Source organism: Sebastes fasciatus, chromosome 20 (genome assembly GCF_043250625.1).
Source record: "Sebastes fasciatus isolate fSebFas1 chromosome 20, fSebFas1.pri, whole genome shotgun sequence".
Lineage (NCBI taxonomy): Eukaryota > Metazoa > Chordata > Actinopteri > Perciformes > Sebastidae > Sebastes > Sebastes fasciatus.
This window is the reverse complement of record NC_133814.1, coordinates 13,837,644-13,858,890: the sequence shown is the minus strand read 5'-3', so window position 1 is coordinate 13,858,890 and position 21,247 is coordinate 13,837,644. Positions and strand designations below refer to the sequence as shown.

The 21,247-nt window shown below is 39.6% G+C and overlaps 3 protein-coding genes across 3 annotated transcripts; 2 read left to right on the top strand and 1 right to left on the bottom strand.

Moving 5' to 3' along the window:
- The first annotated feature begins 175 nt into the window (after positions 1-175).
- paqr4b (progestin and adipoQ receptor family member IVb) lies at positions 176-3,153 on the top strand. Its single transcript, XM_074620912.1, has 3 exons — positions 176-410; positions 1,352-1,570; positions 2,705-3,153. The coding sequence occupies exons 1-3, from the start codon at positions 242-244 to the stop codon at positions 3,136-3,138; spliced, it is 822 nt and encodes a 273-aa protein (XP_074477013.1). The 5' UTR covers positions 176-241; the 3' UTR covers positions 3,139-3,153.
- Positions 3,154-3,569: 416 nt separating this feature from the next.
- On the bottom strand, positions 3,570-11,705 carry pelo (pelota mRNA surveillance and ribosome rescue factor). Its single transcript, XM_074620910.1, has 13 exons — positions 11,473-11,705; positions 10,389-10,481; positions 9,363-9,513; positions 8,354-8,444; positions 6,937-7,100; positions 6,735-6,795; positions 6,338-6,499; positions 6,185-6,231; positions 6,020-6,093; positions 5,860-5,931; positions 5,428-5,505; positions 5,291-5,322; positions 3,570-4,063 (listed from the first exon to the last, which is right to left on the bottom strand). The coding sequence occupies exons 1-13, from the start codon at positions 11,511-11,513 to the stop codon at positions 3,969-3,971; spliced, it is 1,161 nt and encodes a 386-aa protein (XP_074477011.1). The 5' UTR covers positions 11,514-11,705; the 3' UTR covers positions 3,570-3,968.
- Positions 11,706-11,990: 285 nt separating this feature from the next.
- ppp1cab (protein phosphatase 1, catalytic subunit, alpha isozyme b) lies at positions 11,991-20,360 on the top strand. The gene is made up of 7 exons (XM_074620911.1): positions 11,991-12,453; positions 15,428-15,559; positions 16,124-16,354; positions 16,784-16,888; positions 18,411-18,634; positions 19,201-19,335; positions 19,466-20,360. The coding sequence occupies exons 1-7, from the start codon at positions 12,399-12,401 to the stop codon at positions 19,559-19,561; spliced, it is 978 nt and encodes a 325-aa protein (XP_074477012.1). The 5' UTR covers positions 11,991-12,398; the 3' UTR covers positions 19,562-20,360.
- The last annotated feature ends 887 nt before the right edge of the window (positions 20,361-21,247 follow it).

Genomic DNA, 21,247 nt, shown 5'->3' with positions numbered 1-21,247 from the left:
GCTTAGGGATAAGAGCCCTTTGCTGATTGGCCCTACTGAAAGCATGCCACTTGGCCAGCTCAACAGGTTGCTTGCTTGGGAATTACACCTGTCCAATGATGGATTTCAAGGAGCAGAATTTCCGTTTCTCGTTGTGGTCATGACCGTGCCTCAGAGTCCTGACTGTGGCCTTGTTTAGGATGTAAATGTTGAGGAACCTGTGCTGTCAACTGAATGTGAGGGCACTGGGCTGCAGGAAGTCATGATGGTGCTTTACAAAGGGCCGCGGTTGTTGGACTTTGCGAAGACCCCTGAGCACCTTCAGTTCAACAGATACGTCCTGACGGGTTACCGGCCAGTGTCCACGGCTCAGGAGTGCCTCAGGAGCCTCTTCTACATGCACAATGAGCTGGGGAACATCTACACCCATGGTAAGTCCAGAAAATCACTGTGCATTGCAAGTAAGTGTCAATCTGCACTAACTACAACAATGACATGTGAATTATCCCATTGAAATATATCTTTACAGTAAATTAGCAAATGTTTCTCACCATTTAACTCATACAGGTGGTGCACAAACTATACTTGATGTCCACTATATACTCTCACTTATGGCCAGTTACTTGACGAGGTGTAATGAGGATATGGGGCATTAGCAGTAATCTGCCCTGGGAATCCCTGTCCTGGAAATATCCTCCTGTTAACAAGGTCTTTAAAGGCGTGTGGTTGGCTCACACTTTTCAGCTGTAACTTCCCATATACGTGTATCATAATGGGCAAAGTATCTTGTGAGATGCACACGTTTTCATAAATTGCAGTTGCAGAATTACAGCATATTAACATATTTTTAACAATGTGTGCTCTTTGATGTAAGACTTACAAATGCAAACCTGATTTAAGTCGTGCGAAGACGAGCAAAAATAGAAAATGAACCGAGCATGAGCTAAAACCAGCACAACCTTGAACTTCTGAACGCATCTTCCTCACACTCCATTTTCTCCTGGGCTATCCCATAAGTTCATTAAGACTAACACTCTTACTAAGGGGAAGTGAAGGGCATTAGCTTTAGAGTGTTGCTCGGATTTCTCTATGCATGTAGCCAACAGACGTATCTGTCACATTGTTCCTGGAACAGAAACAACCGGAGGAACCAGTCTCTGACTATTAAATTCCTCATATTGCTCTGCATGACACCTGTTCACTATAAAAAAAAAAACAGATGTCATACTACATGGCATCCATACTGAAGAAATAACAGTCCCGTATAACAATGCTTAAGGCTAATGACTTTCTAAAGGACTCGCATCTTGTGAAGGTTTCAAAGATTTTTCTTTATCTCATTTCATCTAATTTCTCTTTATCCTCTGGTCAGGCGTCCCTTTTTTCCTCTTCTTGGTGCTGCTGCCTTTTAGTATCCCCTGGATGGAGGTGGACAGTGTCTGGATCTGTGTGGTCCACTACCTGGCCTGCCTCTGCCCCACCGTGGGCTCGGTGGTCTACCATGTGTTCATGAACCACGTGGGAGGAGAACACGTGTACGACAACCTGCTCTCCCTGGACATGTTCGGGGTCTGCCTAGTTAACACCCTGGGTAGGTCGGTGATGGCTTATTGGCTCTGCTGTCTTTCTATCTGATTCTGCAATGAGTGCAACATCTTATTAAATACGACAGTCTTCATCAGGCTCAGTTGTCTGATAAAGAATGTGAGATGCAGTTGAAAAGAAAAAGAAAAAAGATAGTAAAGGGACCTTAGATTAAGATTGTCAGAATACTGATTCCAAGGTCAAGAATGACACCCGATTCAACTGTAATCAGGCCATTAAATAGGCATTATCGGGTGCTATAAGCACCATAGATGTGAGCCAGTAGGGGCCTACTACACCTACTACGTTGTAAAAGTGAATTTTTGTTTTGTTTAGTTGTAGTTCATTTCCTGTCATAATTACTACGGTCGCTAGAGGTCCCTGTTGTGTTCTTTTATACCTTCTTTCGATGATCCACCATGGGAACAGATGATAAAACCTACTATTGGGTGTAGTAGGCCCCTATTGACCCACATCTATGGTGCTTATAGCAACCGATAATCAACTGAGAATGAACTTTCACACTCTGTTTTAAAGTATCCACCACTGACAAACAACCAGCAGAGACTCCAAAAAATAGTTTCCCCCATTTCCAGTCTTTATGCTGAGCTACACTAACTGGCTGCTAAATGTAACCTTATATTTACAGTGTTATTGTTCTGAGTTTTTACAAGGTTAAACTTAAAGGAACAATGTGTAACATTTAGTGGGGTCCTTTGGCAGAAAAGTAATATTAATAACTATGTTTTCTTTAGTGTATAATCACCTGAAAATACAAATTGTTGTGTTTTCGTTAACTTAGAATGAGCCGTTTATATCTACATAGGGAGCGGGTCCTCTTCACGGAGCTGGCCGCCATGTTTCTACAGTAGAACGGACAAACCAAACACTGGCTCTAGATAGGGCCATTCACGTTTTTGCATCGGACAACTTTTCAAGTCTCAAATCAAGTCTTTATGTAGTCATGTCTCAGTCACGTCTCACAACAGTCAAGTCTGAAGCCTCAAGTCTTCATCTTACCCCAGTCTCAAGTCTACACCTTTGCTAATAATAACTTTGACAACAACCAAATCAATAACATCTGACTTAGTTTGATATTATTGCCGTTTAGTCACTTGTATATCTTCCCTCTTGTCACCAGGTGCACTTCCCATCATCCACATCACCCTTCTTTGCTACCCAGTCGTGCGACAGACTGCTTTGCTGACCTACATCCTCCTGTCAGCCTACGGCATCTACTGCGCCACCACGGCCCGCACTAACGTCCTGCGCCTACAAGCTTTCTTCCTGCAGGCCCTGTTCCGCTTCGGCCTCTTCCTGTTCCGGGTGTTCGGCAGCGGGGTGGGCAGCCCAAACTCCCTCCGTCTCTTCGTCACCATGGACTCTCTGGCTGTCGTGGGCGGGCTGGTCAACATCATCCAGATACCTGAGCGCTTCATCCCCGGCCTGTTTGACAACTGGGGCAACAGCCACCAGATAATGCATGTCATGGTCATCTGCTCAATTATCTACCTGCATTGGGGCACACTGGAGGATTTAGCCTGGATTAAGACCTACCAGTGTCCTACTGAGTGATGCAAAGCGTATAAAGTACATATGCACTCAAGGCTACGCTGATAGAAATGAGATTTAGGATTCAATGAGGCAGGAGGAGTAAAGTATGAAGAGAGGCAAGCTGTTTCAAAATGCACTTTAGTCTTAGCTGCTGAAATTCTTCAAAAGGGAAGTTTGCAATTTGACATTTTGCCAGAGCAGAATAAGAGGAACTTACAGTGTTGTAACTGTGGAGTTCAAATAACAATATATCAAATTAAAAATCCTGAACATACTTGATTTTTAGTTTGTTGAAATGCAGTAGTTTTGGGTCGTATTACCCATAACCAAAATAGTTTATAAATGGAAAACTATTTAATAAATTATATATTTTTACATCTCGCTCTGACGTGTATTTCATTTATGCATGATGAACGAACGGTACATGTGACAAAGTGAAATAACGCAAGTGGTTGAATGCTTCTGTGGTTTAATTGCAAGAGATATTTATTGTATATACACTTTTTTTTCTATTGCTAAATGTCGGTCAAAACTTAAACTGTTTTCATTTGGACTTGGCAACAAATGTTATATTGCTTTTCATTGGCATTCTTAATCTGCACCTTTCAAACACACCGTCACCTTCAAACCAAAACAACAAAAACTGAATAAAATAATTTTTTAAATCATGGCCTCTTTAAGAAAACAGGTGTGTAGATTAGACTTGAAAGAGGTGTTGATGTTGCAGAGGTGGAATACGTAGAGTATAACACAGCAGTTTTATTGTTTTACAACCCACTGAGTCAATGCATTCTCGTGTTATCTGCAACACTGGACGACCTTCCTCTTCTTTTCTGCTCCGTATCTGTGTATCAGTCTTCGTCTGAGCTGCTGTCGTCCTCGGGTTCTGATAGGTCGGCAATGGGAAACCGCAAGATGGCAGCCACTCCACTCAGCTGAGTCAGTTCTGAGGAGACAGTCGAGGATAAATCAAAAAGTGACAGATAGTACACAGCCAGAACTTCAGGCTGATTTTATTTATTTTTTTATTTTAATTGAGCAACTGGACGAGTGTTTCTCCGTTTCGATTGTATCATGCTCAAGGATGCACATGCAAGCACTCAATGCAATATACATTATTCCACTGAAGAACAGCTGGTGGCAGTAATGTGCTAAGAAGAACAGCAATGCACCAACAGAGTTAGTAAAGAAGAAGACTGAAAGCTGGCAAACATGGATATAAACAATGAAGGTTTGAAATTATTTAAAAAAATCTCCCCTGCAAGTGTTTAGTGAGGAACGGAATATGTTTGTTAGGCCTCAAGGATATGCATTATGCATTTCGATGAGGCACACTAAATGTAAACATTACTTTTGTTTAAAAGAGACTCCACAGAGCACCTTTAATGAATAAGTAGATTAAAGGGATAGTTCAGGTGTTTTTTAAAGTGGGGTTGTATGAGGAACTTATCCATAGTCAGTATTACCTGCAGCAGATGGCGGTCAGCACGCCCCCAGCTTGGAGAAGCAGAGAGGAGTTACCGCAGGGAAGCAAAGCAATGTACTGCTTTTGACAGGGCTATATTTAGAATATTTTCACTGCCGTCAGGAAGCCCTTTCAGACGGGGATCTGTAGTCATTTAATCCATCCATGCTGTATGTCACAATAACACAAACAAACTAACCGATCGAGGCAGCAGTAGACCAGCAACCCCTGTGTTCTGCAAGGTAAATTACTGTTTTTTTTTTGTTTTTTTAAATGGAGTCTGGTTGCTTTGGGGAGAACATAGACAACGGCTTCAGTTCCCCATCTGAAACATAGACTGTATAGCTGTCTGACGGCAAGGTAAACCGGTGAACATATTCTTAATATAGCGTACACTTAAACTGATATTGATTTTTGTAGGTGGGCCTTTCTTTTAGATGGCTAAAATACGTTTTGCAGCCGGCCCCGTCCATAGCAGTGCATTTTCTTCTGTGTGGTAACAAGCTGGGGGCGTGCCGACCGTCTACTGTAGGTAATACACCGACTATGGATAAGTACCTCATACAACCCACTTCAAAACACACAAACTATCCCTTTAATGATTCTGTCAAATAAATACTACAGATATGTTTTTGATGTGTTTTATATAATATTCCGTGTGTCTTTTGATGTAGAGTGAATAAAAATCTGAATGTTTTTATAACTTACGTTCACCGGACACGTGAAGGCTTGAGAATATTCTGCATGAGAAAGAGAAAATTCATCAGCTGGATGTTTGGCAAAGGATATTCTGAAAGTTCTTAGTGATTGTTAATGTAGCCAGTCTTTTAAAAGAAAATTGGTACCTGACATTGCCGCCGCCGTTGTCTCTAACGCTGTCCACCAACCGAACGTAACGACTCCTCACGGGGACTTCCTGATGTCTGGACGTATGCGTGAAGAGAAAACATGCATCGTTAACACAGAGCAGATTTGATTTTTCCTGACCGTGTGTTTACATCACTGATGCATTAAAAGCCAATAGAGTTGCAGCAATAGGTGAAGGAATATGTGAATAGCAGAGAGTTAAAGCCATTTCATGTGATTTTTTTCCCCAATTATTCTGATGGCATATGTTTTTGATTGTATAGAAATTAGACAATCCAAGAGAAAACCGTTGAAAACGTTGGCCGGTAGCAGCTAAACATTAACTAGGTCAACCTAACAACTGTGTCTGTAAAAACAATCATGAACTGTGTATTTAAAATAGATAACCTAAAGAATGTCTCAGTACGTACCTGAACAGCTTATCACTTATCAATAAGGTGTCGATGGCGAGAGACTCAGCAGCTTTCTCCACATGAGCTATTCTGCGAGGGTGCAACGATACAAAGGTTGTCGGTTATCAGTGCGAATGAACAGTGTGGGTCACTTCCTTTTGACTGCATCATCACTCACCCATAAAAGGCTCTGTCAGGCTCGTGCTGGAGCATCTTGTAGAAATCTTCCAGGGCTTTCACCTCTCCTGCTGCCTGAAAGTTAAACATCAATTCCCGTTAGTCACTTTTTCAACTTAAGAGGTTTTACAAGATGATAAAACAAGATCACAAGACGCATAGTCACCTTGGTATCAGAAAGCCTGCTTGTCACAGTGGGGTCAGAGAGGACTTCTGCAAAAACAACACGCATGTCACTAACTTTTCACCTTGTGATGAGATGTGATTGTTATTGTTTTTATTATTATTATTGTTATTCTCAGGGCCTGCCAGCTCGTACCTTTGAGTGAGTACTTGTGACCTGATGACGAGTGTACCAGCATGAATTTGGGTCGATGCTCCAGCAGGATCTTGTTGTCCTGTCGCACTGCCTCTCTGAAGAGGTAGGTGATGAACTGGTCCTTCACAAACCCTGGACTGGCGACCAGCATGCACTTCACCACTAGTAGAAGAGGGCAGGGAAGAGAAACAACTTTTATAACGTTTAATTCAACAGAAAAAAAAGCAAACATTATGTGGCGACAATAATAAACCACAATAATGACATACAGTGCCGTATGAGAGCCAAAACAAATGTGATGGGAACAACAAATTAAAAAGGGAGAAGTGTGTTACACAAACAGGAACATACTGTATGTGTGTGCGTGTGTAAGTGTGTATTGTGTCAGCAGCAATACCGTCAAAATTGATGTGGCGAAGAATTGCCTGCATCACAGCCTCATAGAACCTCTCCAGAGCCTGTAAACGCAGAGAAACAGTTCAGTATCAGTCTACATGACAAATACACCAGGTACCAATACTGAGGCACTGTGTTTCAAATCATACTTGAAAAAAAAAATGAGCTTGTTACGGCCGTGCAGTTCCAGAAAGCTGACCTACCTTCTCGTGCTGGGTGCAGCTCCCCCTTCTCTTGCGAGGAATGGTGACCTCCACTTTTGCACGGAGCAGGGTCATGGCGGGTGTCACCAGCACCAGGTTGGCCAGACCCTCCTGCATCACCACGGCCGCCACATCTGCCTTTTGGGTTGCGTCACATGCCTGCTCTAAAAGGGTAAGCGATAAACGTGAAGTTGTGGGTACTTTGTGACATAAGAAACACATGTTGCAGTGTATTACTGGTAACTGTAGTTGAGTTAGTACTAAGGATTTCAAAACCACTTTCCACTTAAATGGAAGTCATTGTGGTGAAGATTACAGCAGCAATGACTCAATGGACCTCCTTCAAACACATGAACCCCATCTGTCGGTTTATTCCCTCCTGTTTCTCCCTATTCTGTTCCCATGGCAACACTCTCTCTGTGTTGGCAATGTAAATAAATTAACAAGCATTTTCTGTGAAAGAAAACCAGTTAATATGTCACCCTGTCAGTCAGGCCATGCAGTCGTAATTAGCTTTTATCTAACTCAGGATTATTGGTGTCTAGAGCAAGTCTTTATGGCATCATTGTGACGCCGTAGCTGACATAAAAAGAGGTAAAATAAAATCAAGAACATCCAATCTGGAATTCTTCAAGCTAAGTGGTGTAAATAACTATCAAACAGGCAAAAATGTAAACTTGTCAAAATGGCTAATTCTCATCACCGTGCACCTTTAACATGATTTCAACTCGGCAACATCTGTAAGCAATTTTTTGACATTTGGACTCTCTGTGTTGTTTTAACTATACTGACTCAGTTCACAGTTACTTGTTTAACAAAAGGAGGCAAAGGTCTACGTTTTGTCAGAGTGAAAACATGTAAATCTATTTGGCAGACATCTTAAGTTGCCCAAGATTACAGTGGTTAATAACAATATTAAAACCAAACGTAGTCCATGTGGAAAGCGACCTAGAGTCATCAAAACCACCAAACTTCTCCAAATATGGAATACTTTCTTTGAGTGTTTTGTTTCTGTGGTTTGGTTCATTTGGTCAGTAGAGAAAATTGTTATTCACATCATCAAATAACTGCACCAAGAATGGCTGAAATGTTTTAATCCTCTTTCAAGAGACCTGTTGGCAGTCTGTTAGAGAACAAATCTGAATTACATACAAGGAATTACTCTAACGCGCAGTTTTATGTGTGTGACGACACAGATGCTGAGATTCTGACAGCTGAGTGTGCAGTTGCTAAAGCCCATGAAATTCTGTATGGTAAACAAGACGCATGTGAGTCCATGTGATTACTGTTTACATGTTCTGGTTGGCGTGCAAGTGAGAACGTGTGGGATTAAATGGACTAAACACAAGAATGATTATCCTGACCAAACAAAACAAATTGTGATCTCGGTCAAATGTAAACAGCAGCACCTGCTTACCGATTCTGTCCAGCACAACGCTGTCCCAGCTCTTTTTAGCCAGAGTAAACTTCCTGTTCAGCTCGAGCTCGATAGTGTGGTAAGCCCCCATCTGATGAATGAAGAAGAGAAAATAATCACAACAACTACTTATATCAAACAGGAGTTATCATTAAGACAAATAAATAGTATGGCTGGGCAATGACAAAAAAAACTGCAGCAGAAGAGTCTTCGTCCGAAATCGCATACTCTGCACTACATACCAATTATGTGTACTATCTTTCGAGATACTTTTATGTAAATAAACAGTAATAAGTATCTTTTCGGACGCAGTGAGCACTAATTTACGTCGTCACTTCCTGAAAAGCCTCCTTGCCGGTTGGAGACGTGTAACCATGGTAACCCCTTACCAACATCATGTGACCAAAACGACGGTTTGTGAGACTCAAAGTCTGAATTTAAAATATATATTACACCTAACAAAGTGAAATCTTTACTTACAGTTAAATTTAAGTGTTATTGATGTTACAGAGCTGTCCGTCAACGTCTATTATGAATGTTATCATCACTACCGCATTGCATTTTGGAATATTCAACCAGAGAGTCTTCTGATTATGGCAAATACATTAGTATGTTAACAATCTTCCGATCTTTGTGCATGAAAAAGAATAAATTACACTGCTGTTATGCTTTGACATATAATTCTGCTTATGTTAGTCAATAATACATAGTATATATTGAGTACTCACAACGACCAGCCTACATAGATACTCTTTTACAGTTAAATACACGTAATGTGTCTTACCTGCCAAACCTAAAAGAAACATTCATTTGTTTAGATTCACTTTCAGAGCAAAAGAAACTGACTTTCTGAGTAGCTTTTCAAATGGAGAGCAAAACTGACGACTTCTCAGACACAATCTTCATGTGTAATGATCTTTACTTACGTATTATTATTACTCTGCTCCACTCTAAAACATCTATAAATGTGAAATGACAACAGCTGCCAGGTTGCTTAGAAATCTCATACCTTGACATACTGGTTCTCCTCTAGGTTAGTGCCCTTTACTCTCAGCTTGCAGGCCTGGGAGTCAAAGTCGATAGTCTCCACACATAAGGTCAGAGTAGTGCGAACTCTGGAGCTGCCCACACTTCCAGTAGGTGACTCTGTCTGCACCTTCCTGTGGGAACAGTGGAAAGGGACTTTAGTTATGTGTATGTGTTTAAGAATATCAATATCACAAAACACAGAGTGATACACCGACAGGAAGTGAGAGAAAAAAAGGAAAGCTCAATCATTTGCAAACACAGATTTACTTGAATAAACAAATCTTTAGTAAAGCTAGACTGAACTCTGACATACAAGTAAGAGCTTCACTGGGGTATTGGAAACATTACATCACCATACTTGCATTTGTGTTGTGCTGAGACATGAAGTTGAGCTAGAGCTAAATCAAGATTGCTTGAGTGCTAGTTTTTAACAAAATGGTGTCTGTTGCTATTAGGTACATTGTTAAAGACACTAAATAAATAGTATATAAATACTGTTGTTTATTGGCCCAAACAAAATGTACATTGGCACCAAATTTCCTTAACGTCATCTTGACAGAAAGTGCACAAATTTCATGATGTATTAAACACTATTGTGATTCCTGCGATGATCAAGATGAACTTGAAGTATTTTTATGGCAGAGAAGGAAATAAAGTAGAATTCTTGCAAAAACAGAACTTGTGTGCAAATAAGTCTTTATGTTGTAACTCTCCCTTTCAGATCTGTCACTACAAAGTCAACCTGCACGGCTGACTGGCTGCATTGATTGTGTTGGATGTCTATCAAATTTGATCAGTGGTGTGATGAAGGTGTGTGGAAGCTAAACCTTGAGTAACTTTGCCTTGATACAATACAAATGCATACAGTGACAGGGTCCAGAAAGATGCTGCAGTGCTACAAGATAACAAAGCCAACATCCTTCTCCATGGGACTGGAAAACAGGTATTTGGGTGTGCACTACGGGGCTTCAGCGGTCACTTTTATGTGATAGAAGTTGGTGGTTACCTGATAGTGGAGGCTCTCAGGCTGTCCCTCACTTGCAGCAGGTTGTATGTGTGCCACATATCCTCCGCCTCCTCTGGCATCAGAGTCACCTGACTGAAGAAGAGCATGCAATCAATAATAGATAGATAGATAAATAGATAGTAACTTTATTGATCCCGAGGGAAATTCAAGTTTCCAGCATCACAGTTCCATAGTGCAAAACATGTTAGTAAAAAGGCAGTAAAAAAGTTAGTAGTGCAAAGTACAAAAAAATATACCAGATATAAAAATACAAGTAGATGAAGAAAACTGTTAAAACTAAATATAGTGCAGAGTAACAGCTGTGATACAGGACTATTAAAAAAATGAATATAGTGCAGAAGAGACTGTTAAAAATGAATATAGTGCAGGGTAACTCCAGTAGCTTAGTAATAATGTGGGTTTTGATTATTACAAAATTAAACTGTGGATATGCTCATACTTCTGTCTAGCAATTATTGGGGGGCAATAACACAGATGCAATGATGCAGGAGCATCCATGCTGCTACAGTAATTAGTGTAACGTTACATCAGCATACAGCAATTATAATTTAGGTTACTAATTTACACACCAAAAAACTGACAATAACCTGATATTTTCAGGTGGAATTTCATTTCATTCTCACTGTGCAATATCATTTTCCACTTGTGCAATTTTGTTAATACTCTGTTTATTGTCAATACTGTATATACTGCTCCTATTTTTATACTTCCTTCTATTTAAATGGTTCATATTTTCTGCACTATCCCCTTTGCTGCTGTACACTGCAAATGTCCCCACGGCGGGACTAATGAAGGAATATCTTATCTTATCTTAACTTTTGTTTACAGTCATCAAAGCTAAAGCTACATCCATATCCACAGAGTCTGAGTCAAACAATATAAGCTCATATGGTTATATGTCGTGTCTTGTCTGTATGTTAACTACAAATGGGACTTATTTCGTACCATCTAATCACGCTGGTACAAGTCACATACAGATATTTACCAGGACAAAGTTAACACATGTACAATCAGCTGCAAGCTAGCATGCTGGTTAGCTTGCTAGCATTAGCCAGCCACTCACCCGGCATTGTCTTTTTCTATGTCTTTATGGAGCAACTTCATGGTCGGATTGGTTGTATGATATATATACTAAACTGTTACTAGCGTATAATAGATAAGTTAACGTGTATCCGAGTTAGAGTCATGTTTATATTAAGTCACATTAGCCAAACTAAGCTAAGCTAAGCCATCTAAACTCAACCTCACAATGAATCACACGGTGCGTGTTGCCAGGCGACAGGACATTGCGTCATGCACAAAATATGACGTCAGTCCCTCCCATCTTGGTCACTTCCGTGGGTGTCGCTTTGCTTTTACTGCGCAACAAATATAGCGCGATATAACCACGAATAGTTGACTAAATGTGGACAAACGCGACTTATATCGCATCGTTTGTCAAAAAACTTCAATTTAAGACCAACTGAAGTGAGATATATGCGAGAATTAGTGTCCTTTTTGTACATTGTGGGTTTGAGATAAGTAAAATGCTGATTGACGTTGACAACAGCCAATCAGAGAGAAGTATAACTCCCCTTAAGCACCGCCCTATTTGACAAACTGACCAATGGGAGCGCGGGAACACTTTTTTTTCCCCTTCAACCTAACAGCTCATCTAGCCGTTTTTTGTCGATGGCATGGTGCTAGCAGCGCAGCTACGGCAGAAACACCCGTCGAAACGAGAAAATACGACAAACTTTCAAGTTAACTCGGTTATCTAATGGAAAATAGTTGACTAAAGTTGGATTTCAGCCATCAACATCTAAAACAACTCAGCAGCAAAGCCTCTCATTTTGTGGTTTGCTAAATTCTGCCCCCAAGGTTAGCTAAAGCTAGCCGATTAACGCTAAACTAGTTGAGCTAACAGTCAACTCGGTAACCAGGCAACAACTACTAAAGTGTTTGATTCAGTTGGTGTGATTAGAAACCGGACAAGAATAGAGGAATAGCATGGCCGAAGCCGATAAGCTGAACATCGACTCCATTATACAACGTCTGCTGGAAGGTAAGACTCGATATTTATTCACCCGAGGTAGCCATTTTAAGCTAACCAATGCTAGACAACGACAAGACCTACGGAAAGGAGGATAGGACACTGGTCTTGTGATGTAGGTTATTGCGCATGCGCAGTGTGACTGAAGCTGCGGTCCTGCGTTGTGATTGGCTCAATTTCAGACCAGTTTCTACTGCGCATGGGTAATACCTTTTTTAGCGATGACGCGTGTCTCATCCTCCTTCAATAGGCCTTGGACAACGATAGCCACCTATGCTACTTTAGCTTAGCCAGAGAGTTCATTTCTTCTTGCTACAGAAACACAGGCTGTATTGACCGCCAGTTATAATAAGTAAAACATGTGTTACTTAGATATGGGGCATTTTCTTGATAACATATCTTGAGCCCACCCTACAAAGATAACTCGTTTGGATGTAAATATCAAGTAAAAAAATAATAATAGATTAACTCAGTCAATACATTATTTCTTTTGCAAAGAGATGTGCCCTCTCAAATCAGTGCTATGATGTTAGATGTTACAGGGACTGTGATAAATGCAAATGCAGATCCCACTGTTCTGATTGCATAAAAAACTGAACTTGTTTACTCATGTCTTTTTGCATATGGTGTTTTTTCCACTCATACTATGAGAATTCTTCTAAAATTAGATTTCACAATATATCACCTTACTTACAGTATTGCTATATATTGACCCCTATACAATGATACCTATCTTATCACCTGATTCTTGCCAATACACTGCCCTAATGACTCTGTAGATTGCTCGTTTTTACATTGAGAATTTGAATGCTGCATCTACAACCAAAAGTCAAACAATTCAAATGTATGATGCTTAAGTTTTTTAGCAGTAAAAAAATGTCTTACTTAGATATGGGGCATTTTCTAAATAACATATCTTGAGCCCGCCCTACAAAGATAACTCGTTTGGATGTAAATATCAAGCAAAAAATACTCCAGGGCCACAATGGACTAACTACAAGAATATCACCTGATGATGTAAAGTAATACATTTAAAATAAGAGCTCTTTGTTCTTTTATTTTGCTTCTTTCTGTGCTGAGCATTTTGTGAGTGATTGCACTAACTAATTAACCACTAATTGTATTAGACAGAAGGCACTGCCTATTGTACATTTGTACACATTTAATCCAGCAATGTCTAATTTGTAACCTGTATATCAAAACTATTTTTTACTTATTAGATGTTGGTCAGTAGTATCCTTCTCGCAGCATATTAACCTATTGTTTCTGCTGGCAATTCATAGTAAACATTTTATATTTATGTTGCCATACACTTCCACGCAACCTACACACACACACAAACTTGTCTTTTTTATATATATTTACTGTATTGTTAATGTTGTTATTATATATAATAATAATAATAAATTGGATTTATATAGCGCCTTTCAGAAACCCAAGGACGCTTTACAAAATCATACTAATAAATAACACAGAGGAGAAACTATAGCTAAGTAATTAGAAGAGTGATGTGTAGGAAGAGTCAGCTGAGATCATAGATATCTTGTCCTAATTGTTTGTTATCACTATTATGTATTCATATTATTTCTTTATATTACTCTTGTCTCTATAGGTGGAGATTTCAGATTAGCCCAGTGGGTTTTTTACCTCTTCCTGCACTGTATATCATTCATTTATTTATTTTTTTGTTATGTTGTATAGTCTTAAACTGTGCAAAACAAATAAACAATGTTTTACTTTGTCTGAGAAAAGATCCACACATTAGACATGGTGAGAATTGGTGTTTTTGACGTGTAATTATGACTTAAAAAAGGATGTGTAACTAGAGCAATGTTTTTGCAAATTAGTCTTCCATAACGTACTAAAGAATCCTTGGACGAAATGTACTTTTCTTAGTCAAATGCTTTTGGGTAGTAAGGTCATAATATAAATACACTGCGAAATGGAAATTAGACCATATTTTAAATGTATTACTTTATATCATCAGGTGATATTCTTTTAGTTAGTCCATTAAAGGCCCTGAAGTATTTTTTGCTTGATATTTACATCCAAACGAGTTATCTTTGTAGGGCGGGCTCAAGATATGTTATTTAGAAAAGGGCCCCATATCTAAGTAAGACATTTTTTACTGCTAAAAAACTAAGCAATCATACATTTTAATTTTTTGACTTTTGGTTGTAGATGCAGCATTCAAATTCTCAATATAAAAACGTGCAATCTACAGAATCACTAGGGCTTTGTATTGGCAAGAATCTGGCGATAAGATAGGTATCATGGTATAAAAGTCAATATATAGCAATACTGTAAGTAAGGTGATATATTATGAAATCTAATTTTAGGAAAACTCTCATAGTATGAGTGGAAAAACCACCATATGCAAAAAGAGTAAACAAGTTCAGTTTTTTATGAAATCAGAACAGTGGGATCTGCATTTGCATTTATCACAGTCCCTCTAACATCTAACATCATAGCACTGATTTGAGAGGGCACATCTCTTTGCAAAAGAAATAATGTATTGACTGAGTTAATCTTTGCATGTTAATTATTAATTAAAAATCAATAGTGTTTTTGAGAATCGATACAGTATCACAAAACATATCGCGATATTCAATTTTTTTATATATATATTTTCTTACACCCTTAAGAATAACCTTCCTTTTCTTCCACATTTCAATCTTTAAATCAAACATCTTTTATATAATCATGATTTCTCGAATAATGGAGGAAAGAGTCCATGGTTGAATACTAAACAGCCTTCACACTACATATAACCATTTGCCAATTTTCTGTGGCAGCCTGCCTCATTTTGCTCAGAACATGTGAATTCTATTTTAGGGTGTATTTTCCCTTTTTTAGGAATAAAATCCCAAATCTCACGGATAATTTCAATTTATAACAACTGAGTATGAATAATAAACTGCTATGTTTATGGTCTTTTGTTTCCAGTGCGCTATTTCTCACTCTTGTTGTGTTTTTTCCCTCACAGTGAAAGGCTCCAGACCTGGCAAAAATGTTCAGCTGACAGAGAATGAAATCCGTGGTCTCTGCCTCAAATCCCGGGAGATCTTCCTCAGCCAGCCAATCCTGCTCGAACTTGAGGCGCCCCTCAAGATTTGTGGTGAGGCTTAGTTGTGTTCTTAAGAGTCGGGGGAATTCTCAAGTGTGGTCACATAGCATTTACAAACACTCTTGGACGGCTGTTGTAGCTTATAGTGCTGGATTATTATGAGAAAGCTTACAGTCACGTTATGTGGTGCTTGGCTGTGACCTTGCCACATAATTACAGAACTGTAGGGATGAGCTGATAAAACTGGCTTGCCAGTGCAGTGCTGTTTTGCACTTCAAGTCTCCCTGGAGTTGCCCTCCTGTGTCATACTGCTGATGCCACTTAATGAAGAATGCTAGTTTAAAGGAACAGTCTAAAAGTGTCATGAGCAGTGTGATGAGAATCACCAGCATCCTCACATTAAATGCAAGCTTGCACATTCAGTTAGTTGTCCCATCATCACAAAAAAAATGTTGATTTAAAATAATATGTGTTGTTGTTAATTTGCAGGGTGCCAAGTGCTGTTGTACCTCTATCATAGTCCCTTACCCTTTTTGCGCACCTACACACCACATGATAATCACACCTTTGACCAGCATTGTTGTTTTCCACTCTAATAACTGCTTCTCTCACCAGGTGATGTTCACGGGCAGTACTATGATCTGCTGAGGCTGTTTGAATATGGCGGGTTTCCACCAGAGAGCAACTACCTGTTCCTGGGGGACTATGTAGACAGAGGCAAGCAGTCCTTGGAGACCATTTGCCTGTTGCTGGCATACAAGATCAAATACCCAGAAAACTTCTTTCTGCTGAGAGGAAACCACGAGTGCGCCTCCATTAACAGAATATATGGCTTCTACGATGAGTGTAAGTCATGTGGTATGCATACAGATACAAGCAGACATTAATCTTATCAGTATTATCTACAGCTGCCAGCGGTGTGCTAAAAATGTATGCCCAAGCCTTTTGTCTAGTCTAGGTAATACAGTCATTTTGTTCATCTTGATTTTTCAAATGTTCAACTGTTGTAACAGAGAAAAAGAGAAAGTATTGTAAAGAGTAGACAAAAAAGTGAAGTAACAAAAGCCACACCGCAGATACCTCTCGGTACGCCAGGTTTCGGGCTGAGGAACATGATAAGGCAGTATGAGCAATGATTAATCACATACCTTTCTCTGCTACTCACAGAGACAGGTTTATGGAACATGTTGTGTTTCTAACGTGATGCAATAGGTGCAGCTGTTTATTGGTCTCAAGATTAGATTGTGATCAAGTAATTGTGGTTCCCTCCCACAGGTAAGAGGCGATACAACATTAAGCTGTGGAAGACCTTCACTGACTGCTTCAACTGTTTGCCTGTCGCAGCCATTGTTGATGAGAAGATCTTCTGTTGCCATGGAGGTATCCTCATCAAACAGTTCATTTGGCTTCTATCCAAAGCGCACACACACAAACTGGCCTCTGCACTGTTGTTACTATCAACACAGTGGTCTAAGGCCTGCAGGACTGTGTTGGATCATAATTTCTTGTTAGAGTATATTTCTATGTATCCTTGCCCTGTTCAGCAGTCATGGTTGTAAAGCACTTTTTATTTCTTATTTCTAATCATACCTACAGTATTGCTAATAAGTAAAAAGTAGTTTTGATATACAGGTTACAACTTAAACATTGCTGGACTAAATGTGTAAAAATTTATCATAGGCAGTGCTCTCTGTCTAATACAATTAGTGGTTAGTGGTTAATTAGTTAGTTCAATCACTCACAAAATGCCCAGCACAGAAAGAAGCAAAATTAAAAGAACAAAGAGCTCTTGACAATTAAAAAAAACCTGTAAGACGGACAGGGCTGATTAAAGAATAAACAAGCACATTTGATTAAAAAAGAATGAAAGGAACACATCTGTTATTTATTTTTGTGTTTAATACAGAAAATAGCATGATAAAATGCGCCTAAGGGTTCAGACAATGTGACGCCGACAGCTAGTCACAGTGTCTGCGAGACCGACTACACAAAATATGCAAACAGGCACTGATAATCATGAGGGCAAACACCATCTCCCTCTTGGAACATGTTAAGTTACATAACACAAAACACACAGAAAGGATATTGTATGTTTGCAAGAGTTTTTCATCTGTTGAGCACACTGCAGTTAAAGGTCAAGCCCCAATCCATAATGTTTTGATCATATAAATGTTAAGTATACATACACAACTCAAAGTTTAAGCTTTTTTTTTTTAATTCCTAGCAGATCATAATGTAGGGCTACAATTTAGGATTATTTTTATTGTTGATTAATCTGCTGATTATATGTTCGGTTAACAGTTTAGTCCATAAAATACTGAAACATCAGTTTCCCAGAAGCCAAGGTGACAACTTCAGATGTCTTGTTTAGTCTGGCCATCATTCCAAAACCAGTTCAGTCAGTTCACAATCCGATAAGTCAACAAAACCGCAGCAAATCTTAACATTTTAGAAGCTGTAAATAGGGAATATTTGGTGTTTTAGCTTAAAAGTGACTCAAGCGATTATTAAAATGGTTGGCTATAAATTTTCTGTTGATCGACCGATTGTTTCAGCTCTAAAAATGAATGTACATCCCTTATTTCCTTCTGTGTTTGTTTCCAAACATTAATGATGCAAACAAACATCACAGTAAAAGTAAATAATGTAATTCTTGTTATTAAAAGGCCTGTGAGGTTGATTGCTGGTCTGATCATTATTATTTGAGAAAACTAATTTTATGTGTGATTTTTGGATACATTTTCCGTATTTTTGTTGCGATATTGATATCAAGATAATATTTGTAATGATATTTTCTGTCTCTGGTGAATTTTAAACCTGAAAACGAGTAGTAAAACCAAACCTAGACTTACCTAATCATAATATGTCTAATATTTAACTGCTCTAATGTTCACTTCTCCAGGCCTGTCCCCAGACCTCCAGTCTATGGAGCAGGTCCGAAGGGTCATGCGCCCCACTGATGTGCCTGACCAGGGCCTCCTCTGCGACCTGCTGTGGGCCGACCCGGACAAGGATGTGCTGGGCTGGGGTGAGAACGACCGCGGGGTCTCCTTCACCTTTGGCGCCGACGTGGTCACCAAGTTCCTCCACAAACACGACATGGACCTTATTTGTCGGGCCCATCAGGTCAGTGCACGACCTTGATCTTGAAGTTAAGATGTAGGAATGAAAGGCAGTATAGATGAATGAATGTGGATGTGGAACTCGAGTATCTTGTTATAGGATAGCATCTCAATGTGCTTGGAGCAGTTTTACAGAAACCATGATGAGAGCAGTTTTACCCCTAGTACTGTTAAGGACAATATTTTTGTGTTGTGAATCTTTCCTCCTCCTTACATAAACTGCTTTTGTAGTCAACGCAAGGCTAGCACTTTTATCAAACAAGCATGTCCAGCTGTTAGTGAGTATTTGAAGAAAAGTGAGGTGGAACTGCTGAAGTACTTGGATAGCCCCATGACCACTTCAGCACAGTTGGATTTCAGCCCAGTTTTACTGATAACCAGGTAGGCAGTTCAAGTGAGAGCAATGTATTTATGATGTATAAACCATTTTGTTGGTATAATACTGTAAATGAATTACAATGTGGTTCTGTTTTTGTGCCTGATTTATTATATACAGGTGAGAAGCAAATATTTGAAATTACTCTCACTCCTTCCTTGCAACTTGTCAACCTGACGTTAATCTGGTTTCAGGTGGTCGAGGACGGATATGAGTTCTTTGCAAAGAGGCAGCTGGTGACGCTGTTCTCAGCCCCAAACTACTGCGGAGAGTTCGACAATGCCGGAGCCATGATGAGCGTAGATGAGACCCTCATGTGCTCATTCCAGGTAAGCAAGAGACCAACGAGGCCACTTAGAACGTTTAGATTCTAATAAACACATCCTACAAATCAAAATTTTCAATGTTTTTGTTGTTTGAATTGTGCTTATTTTTAATATCATCTTTGGCTTTTTACAGATTCTCAAACCTGCAGACAAGAAGCTGTTCTATGGTGGTGGAGGGGGCATGGGCTCTGGCCGCCCAGTCACTCCCCCAAGGAAAGCTAAGAAATGACAGCAGTAGTTTGCCCTCGACCTCCAACCCATCCCTCCTGCCCTCTCTACCTCTCTTCTCCTTTCTTTCACCAAACAGCCAGAAATCAAACCTATACCCAGGGCTTTTTTCCTTTTTTATCTGTACTTCTTAAAACATTTAATGTTACGAATTGTCTGAGTGAGTGCGTGCGTGCGCAGATGACAAACGCGTCTCGTCTGCCGGTGAGCATTAAAAATCATGTGTGCACGTGTACATTTTGTGTGAGAGTATTAGAGATTTATACTTTCCCCTCTCTCTTACCACTCCTCCCGTGGAAAGGTTAAAACCACAGTGTCTGTCTGTACAGTCATTTTGACTGAAAAAGCAGGGTTTGGGAGACAGAGGGAGATTGCTGACATGATGAATTTAGCAGCGAACCCCTGCCAGCAGGTGGCGTGTGTGTACTTGTGGAGGGGGGAAGTATTTTGTTTTCCCTGTCCTCTGTACTGTAAAATCTCAAACACAGGTGTGTGCCTGTGTGTGCGTGCGTGCATGTGCTTTCTTGCCTATCTGAGTGTGGCGCCTCGGTTTCCTTGAACAGGAAGGAACACGTCACCTTGTCTCAGAGTGAGCAAGCACATGCTTACCCACACCCACACACACACGCATACACACACATACACACACATATGACTCTTCAGATTCATATGAGCCAGAGCTGTAAAAACCCCATACAGTTTAGGTTTGTACAGATTTGATTACTTGAAAGAGATTTTTTGTGAATTCGTTTTGTAGTCTTTCATCAAGTTGACCAATAAAGCGAGAATCTGAGCTACAATGTCCACTAGTCATTTTTATTGTAATACACCATCATGCATGCAGCATGTGTTCTGGGCATGACCGCCCAGAACACATGCCTGCCCCGCCCCGTTCGGAACCTGTTAGATTGCTTAGCCCCAAGGAGATGGGGTCATTACGTCACTGATTTCACATTGGTGCTAATGGTGTAGTATTTTTCATGTAATGGAGCATCTTTGTTATCAGTAACTAACAAACCATCAAACTTTTTAATGATAATTAATAATATTCAGGAGGGCTACCATTAGCCAGCTCTTACTATGTTTCCTATTATTGTCAGGTTGAGTTAATTGCAAAATGTTATATGCCTCTACAATTCTGCACCTTTTTATAGCTGTTACAGGTGTTAAGTCGAAGTCTGTTCCCCCGTCGAATAGTGTTTCCCTTTTGTTAAAATGATAGCACCGGTGGTTAGGGATAATGGTTCAGGTTTAGGCATAGGGTTTCGTTAGAGGGAAACACTATTCGACAGAAAACCTGTACTTGCAAAATTAGAGTAGGGTCATGATGATGTCATGACCCTTCCTCGTTTTGAATATTCCTTGCTTGGCTCGTCTTTTTCACAATGACAGGTTATTGCGGGGTGTTTTTATTGAAACAAAACCTGCTGGATTAAAAAAATAAATAAAAACCTGCAGTAAACTGTCATTGAAAAAAGAAGCAGCATAAAATTAACCTATTCTAATATTAAGGTGGGATTTTATAATGTATCAGATTATTATTTTAGGCAATCTATGATTATTTTCATTATCGATAAATCATTTGGTCTGTAATGTGAAAAATTTCATAAGCCCAAGGTGATGGCATCAAATTACTTGTTTTGTCCATTAAATAACCCAAAATCTAATTTAATTCAGTTATCTATCA

What these genes read in the sequence shown, in the direction of transcription:
- paqr4b (XM_074620912.1), top strand. Translation starts at nt 242, where the DNA reads ATGATGGTGCTTTACAAAGGGCCGCGGTTGTTGGACTTTGCGAAGACC. An exon ending in GGGGAACATCTACACCCATG is followed by an intron (nt 411 to 1,351) that starts GTAAGTCCAGAA and finishes TCCTCTGGTCAG; the next exon opens with GCGTCCCTTTTTTCCTCTTC. An exon ending in CTGCCTAGTTAACACCCTGG is followed by an intron (nt 1,571 to 2,704) that starts GTAGGTCGGTGA and finishes TCTTGTCACCAG; the next exon opens with GTGCACTTCCCATCATCCAC.
- pelo (XM_074620910.1), bottom strand. Translation starts at nt 11,513, where the DNA reads ATGAAGTTGCTCCATAAAGACATAGAAAAAGACAATGCCGG. An exon ending in ATAGAAAAAGACAATGCCGG is followed by an intron (nt 10,482 to 11,472) that starts GTGAGTGGCTGG and finishes GCTCTTCTTCAG; the next exon opens with TCAGGTGACTCTGATGCCAG. An exon ending in TCGCCACATCAATTTTGACG is followed by an intron (nt 6,500 to 6,734) that starts GTATTGCTGCTG and finishes CTCTTCTACTAG; the next exon opens with TGGTGAAGTGCATGCTGGTC.
- ppp1cab (XM_074620911.1), top strand. Translation starts at nt 12,399, where the DNA reads ATGGCCGAAGCCGATAAGCTGAACATCGACTCCATTATACAACGTCTG. An exon ending in TATACAACGTCTGCTGGAAG is followed by an intron (nt 12,454 to 15,427) that starts GTAAGACTCGAT and finishes TTTCCCTCACAG; the next exon opens with TGAAAGGCTCCAGACCTGGC. An exon ending in GGCGCCCCTCAAGATTTGTG is followed by an intron (nt 15,560 to 16,123) that starts GTGAGGCTTAGT and finishes TTCTCTCACCAG; the next exon opens with GTGATGTTCACGGGCAGTAC.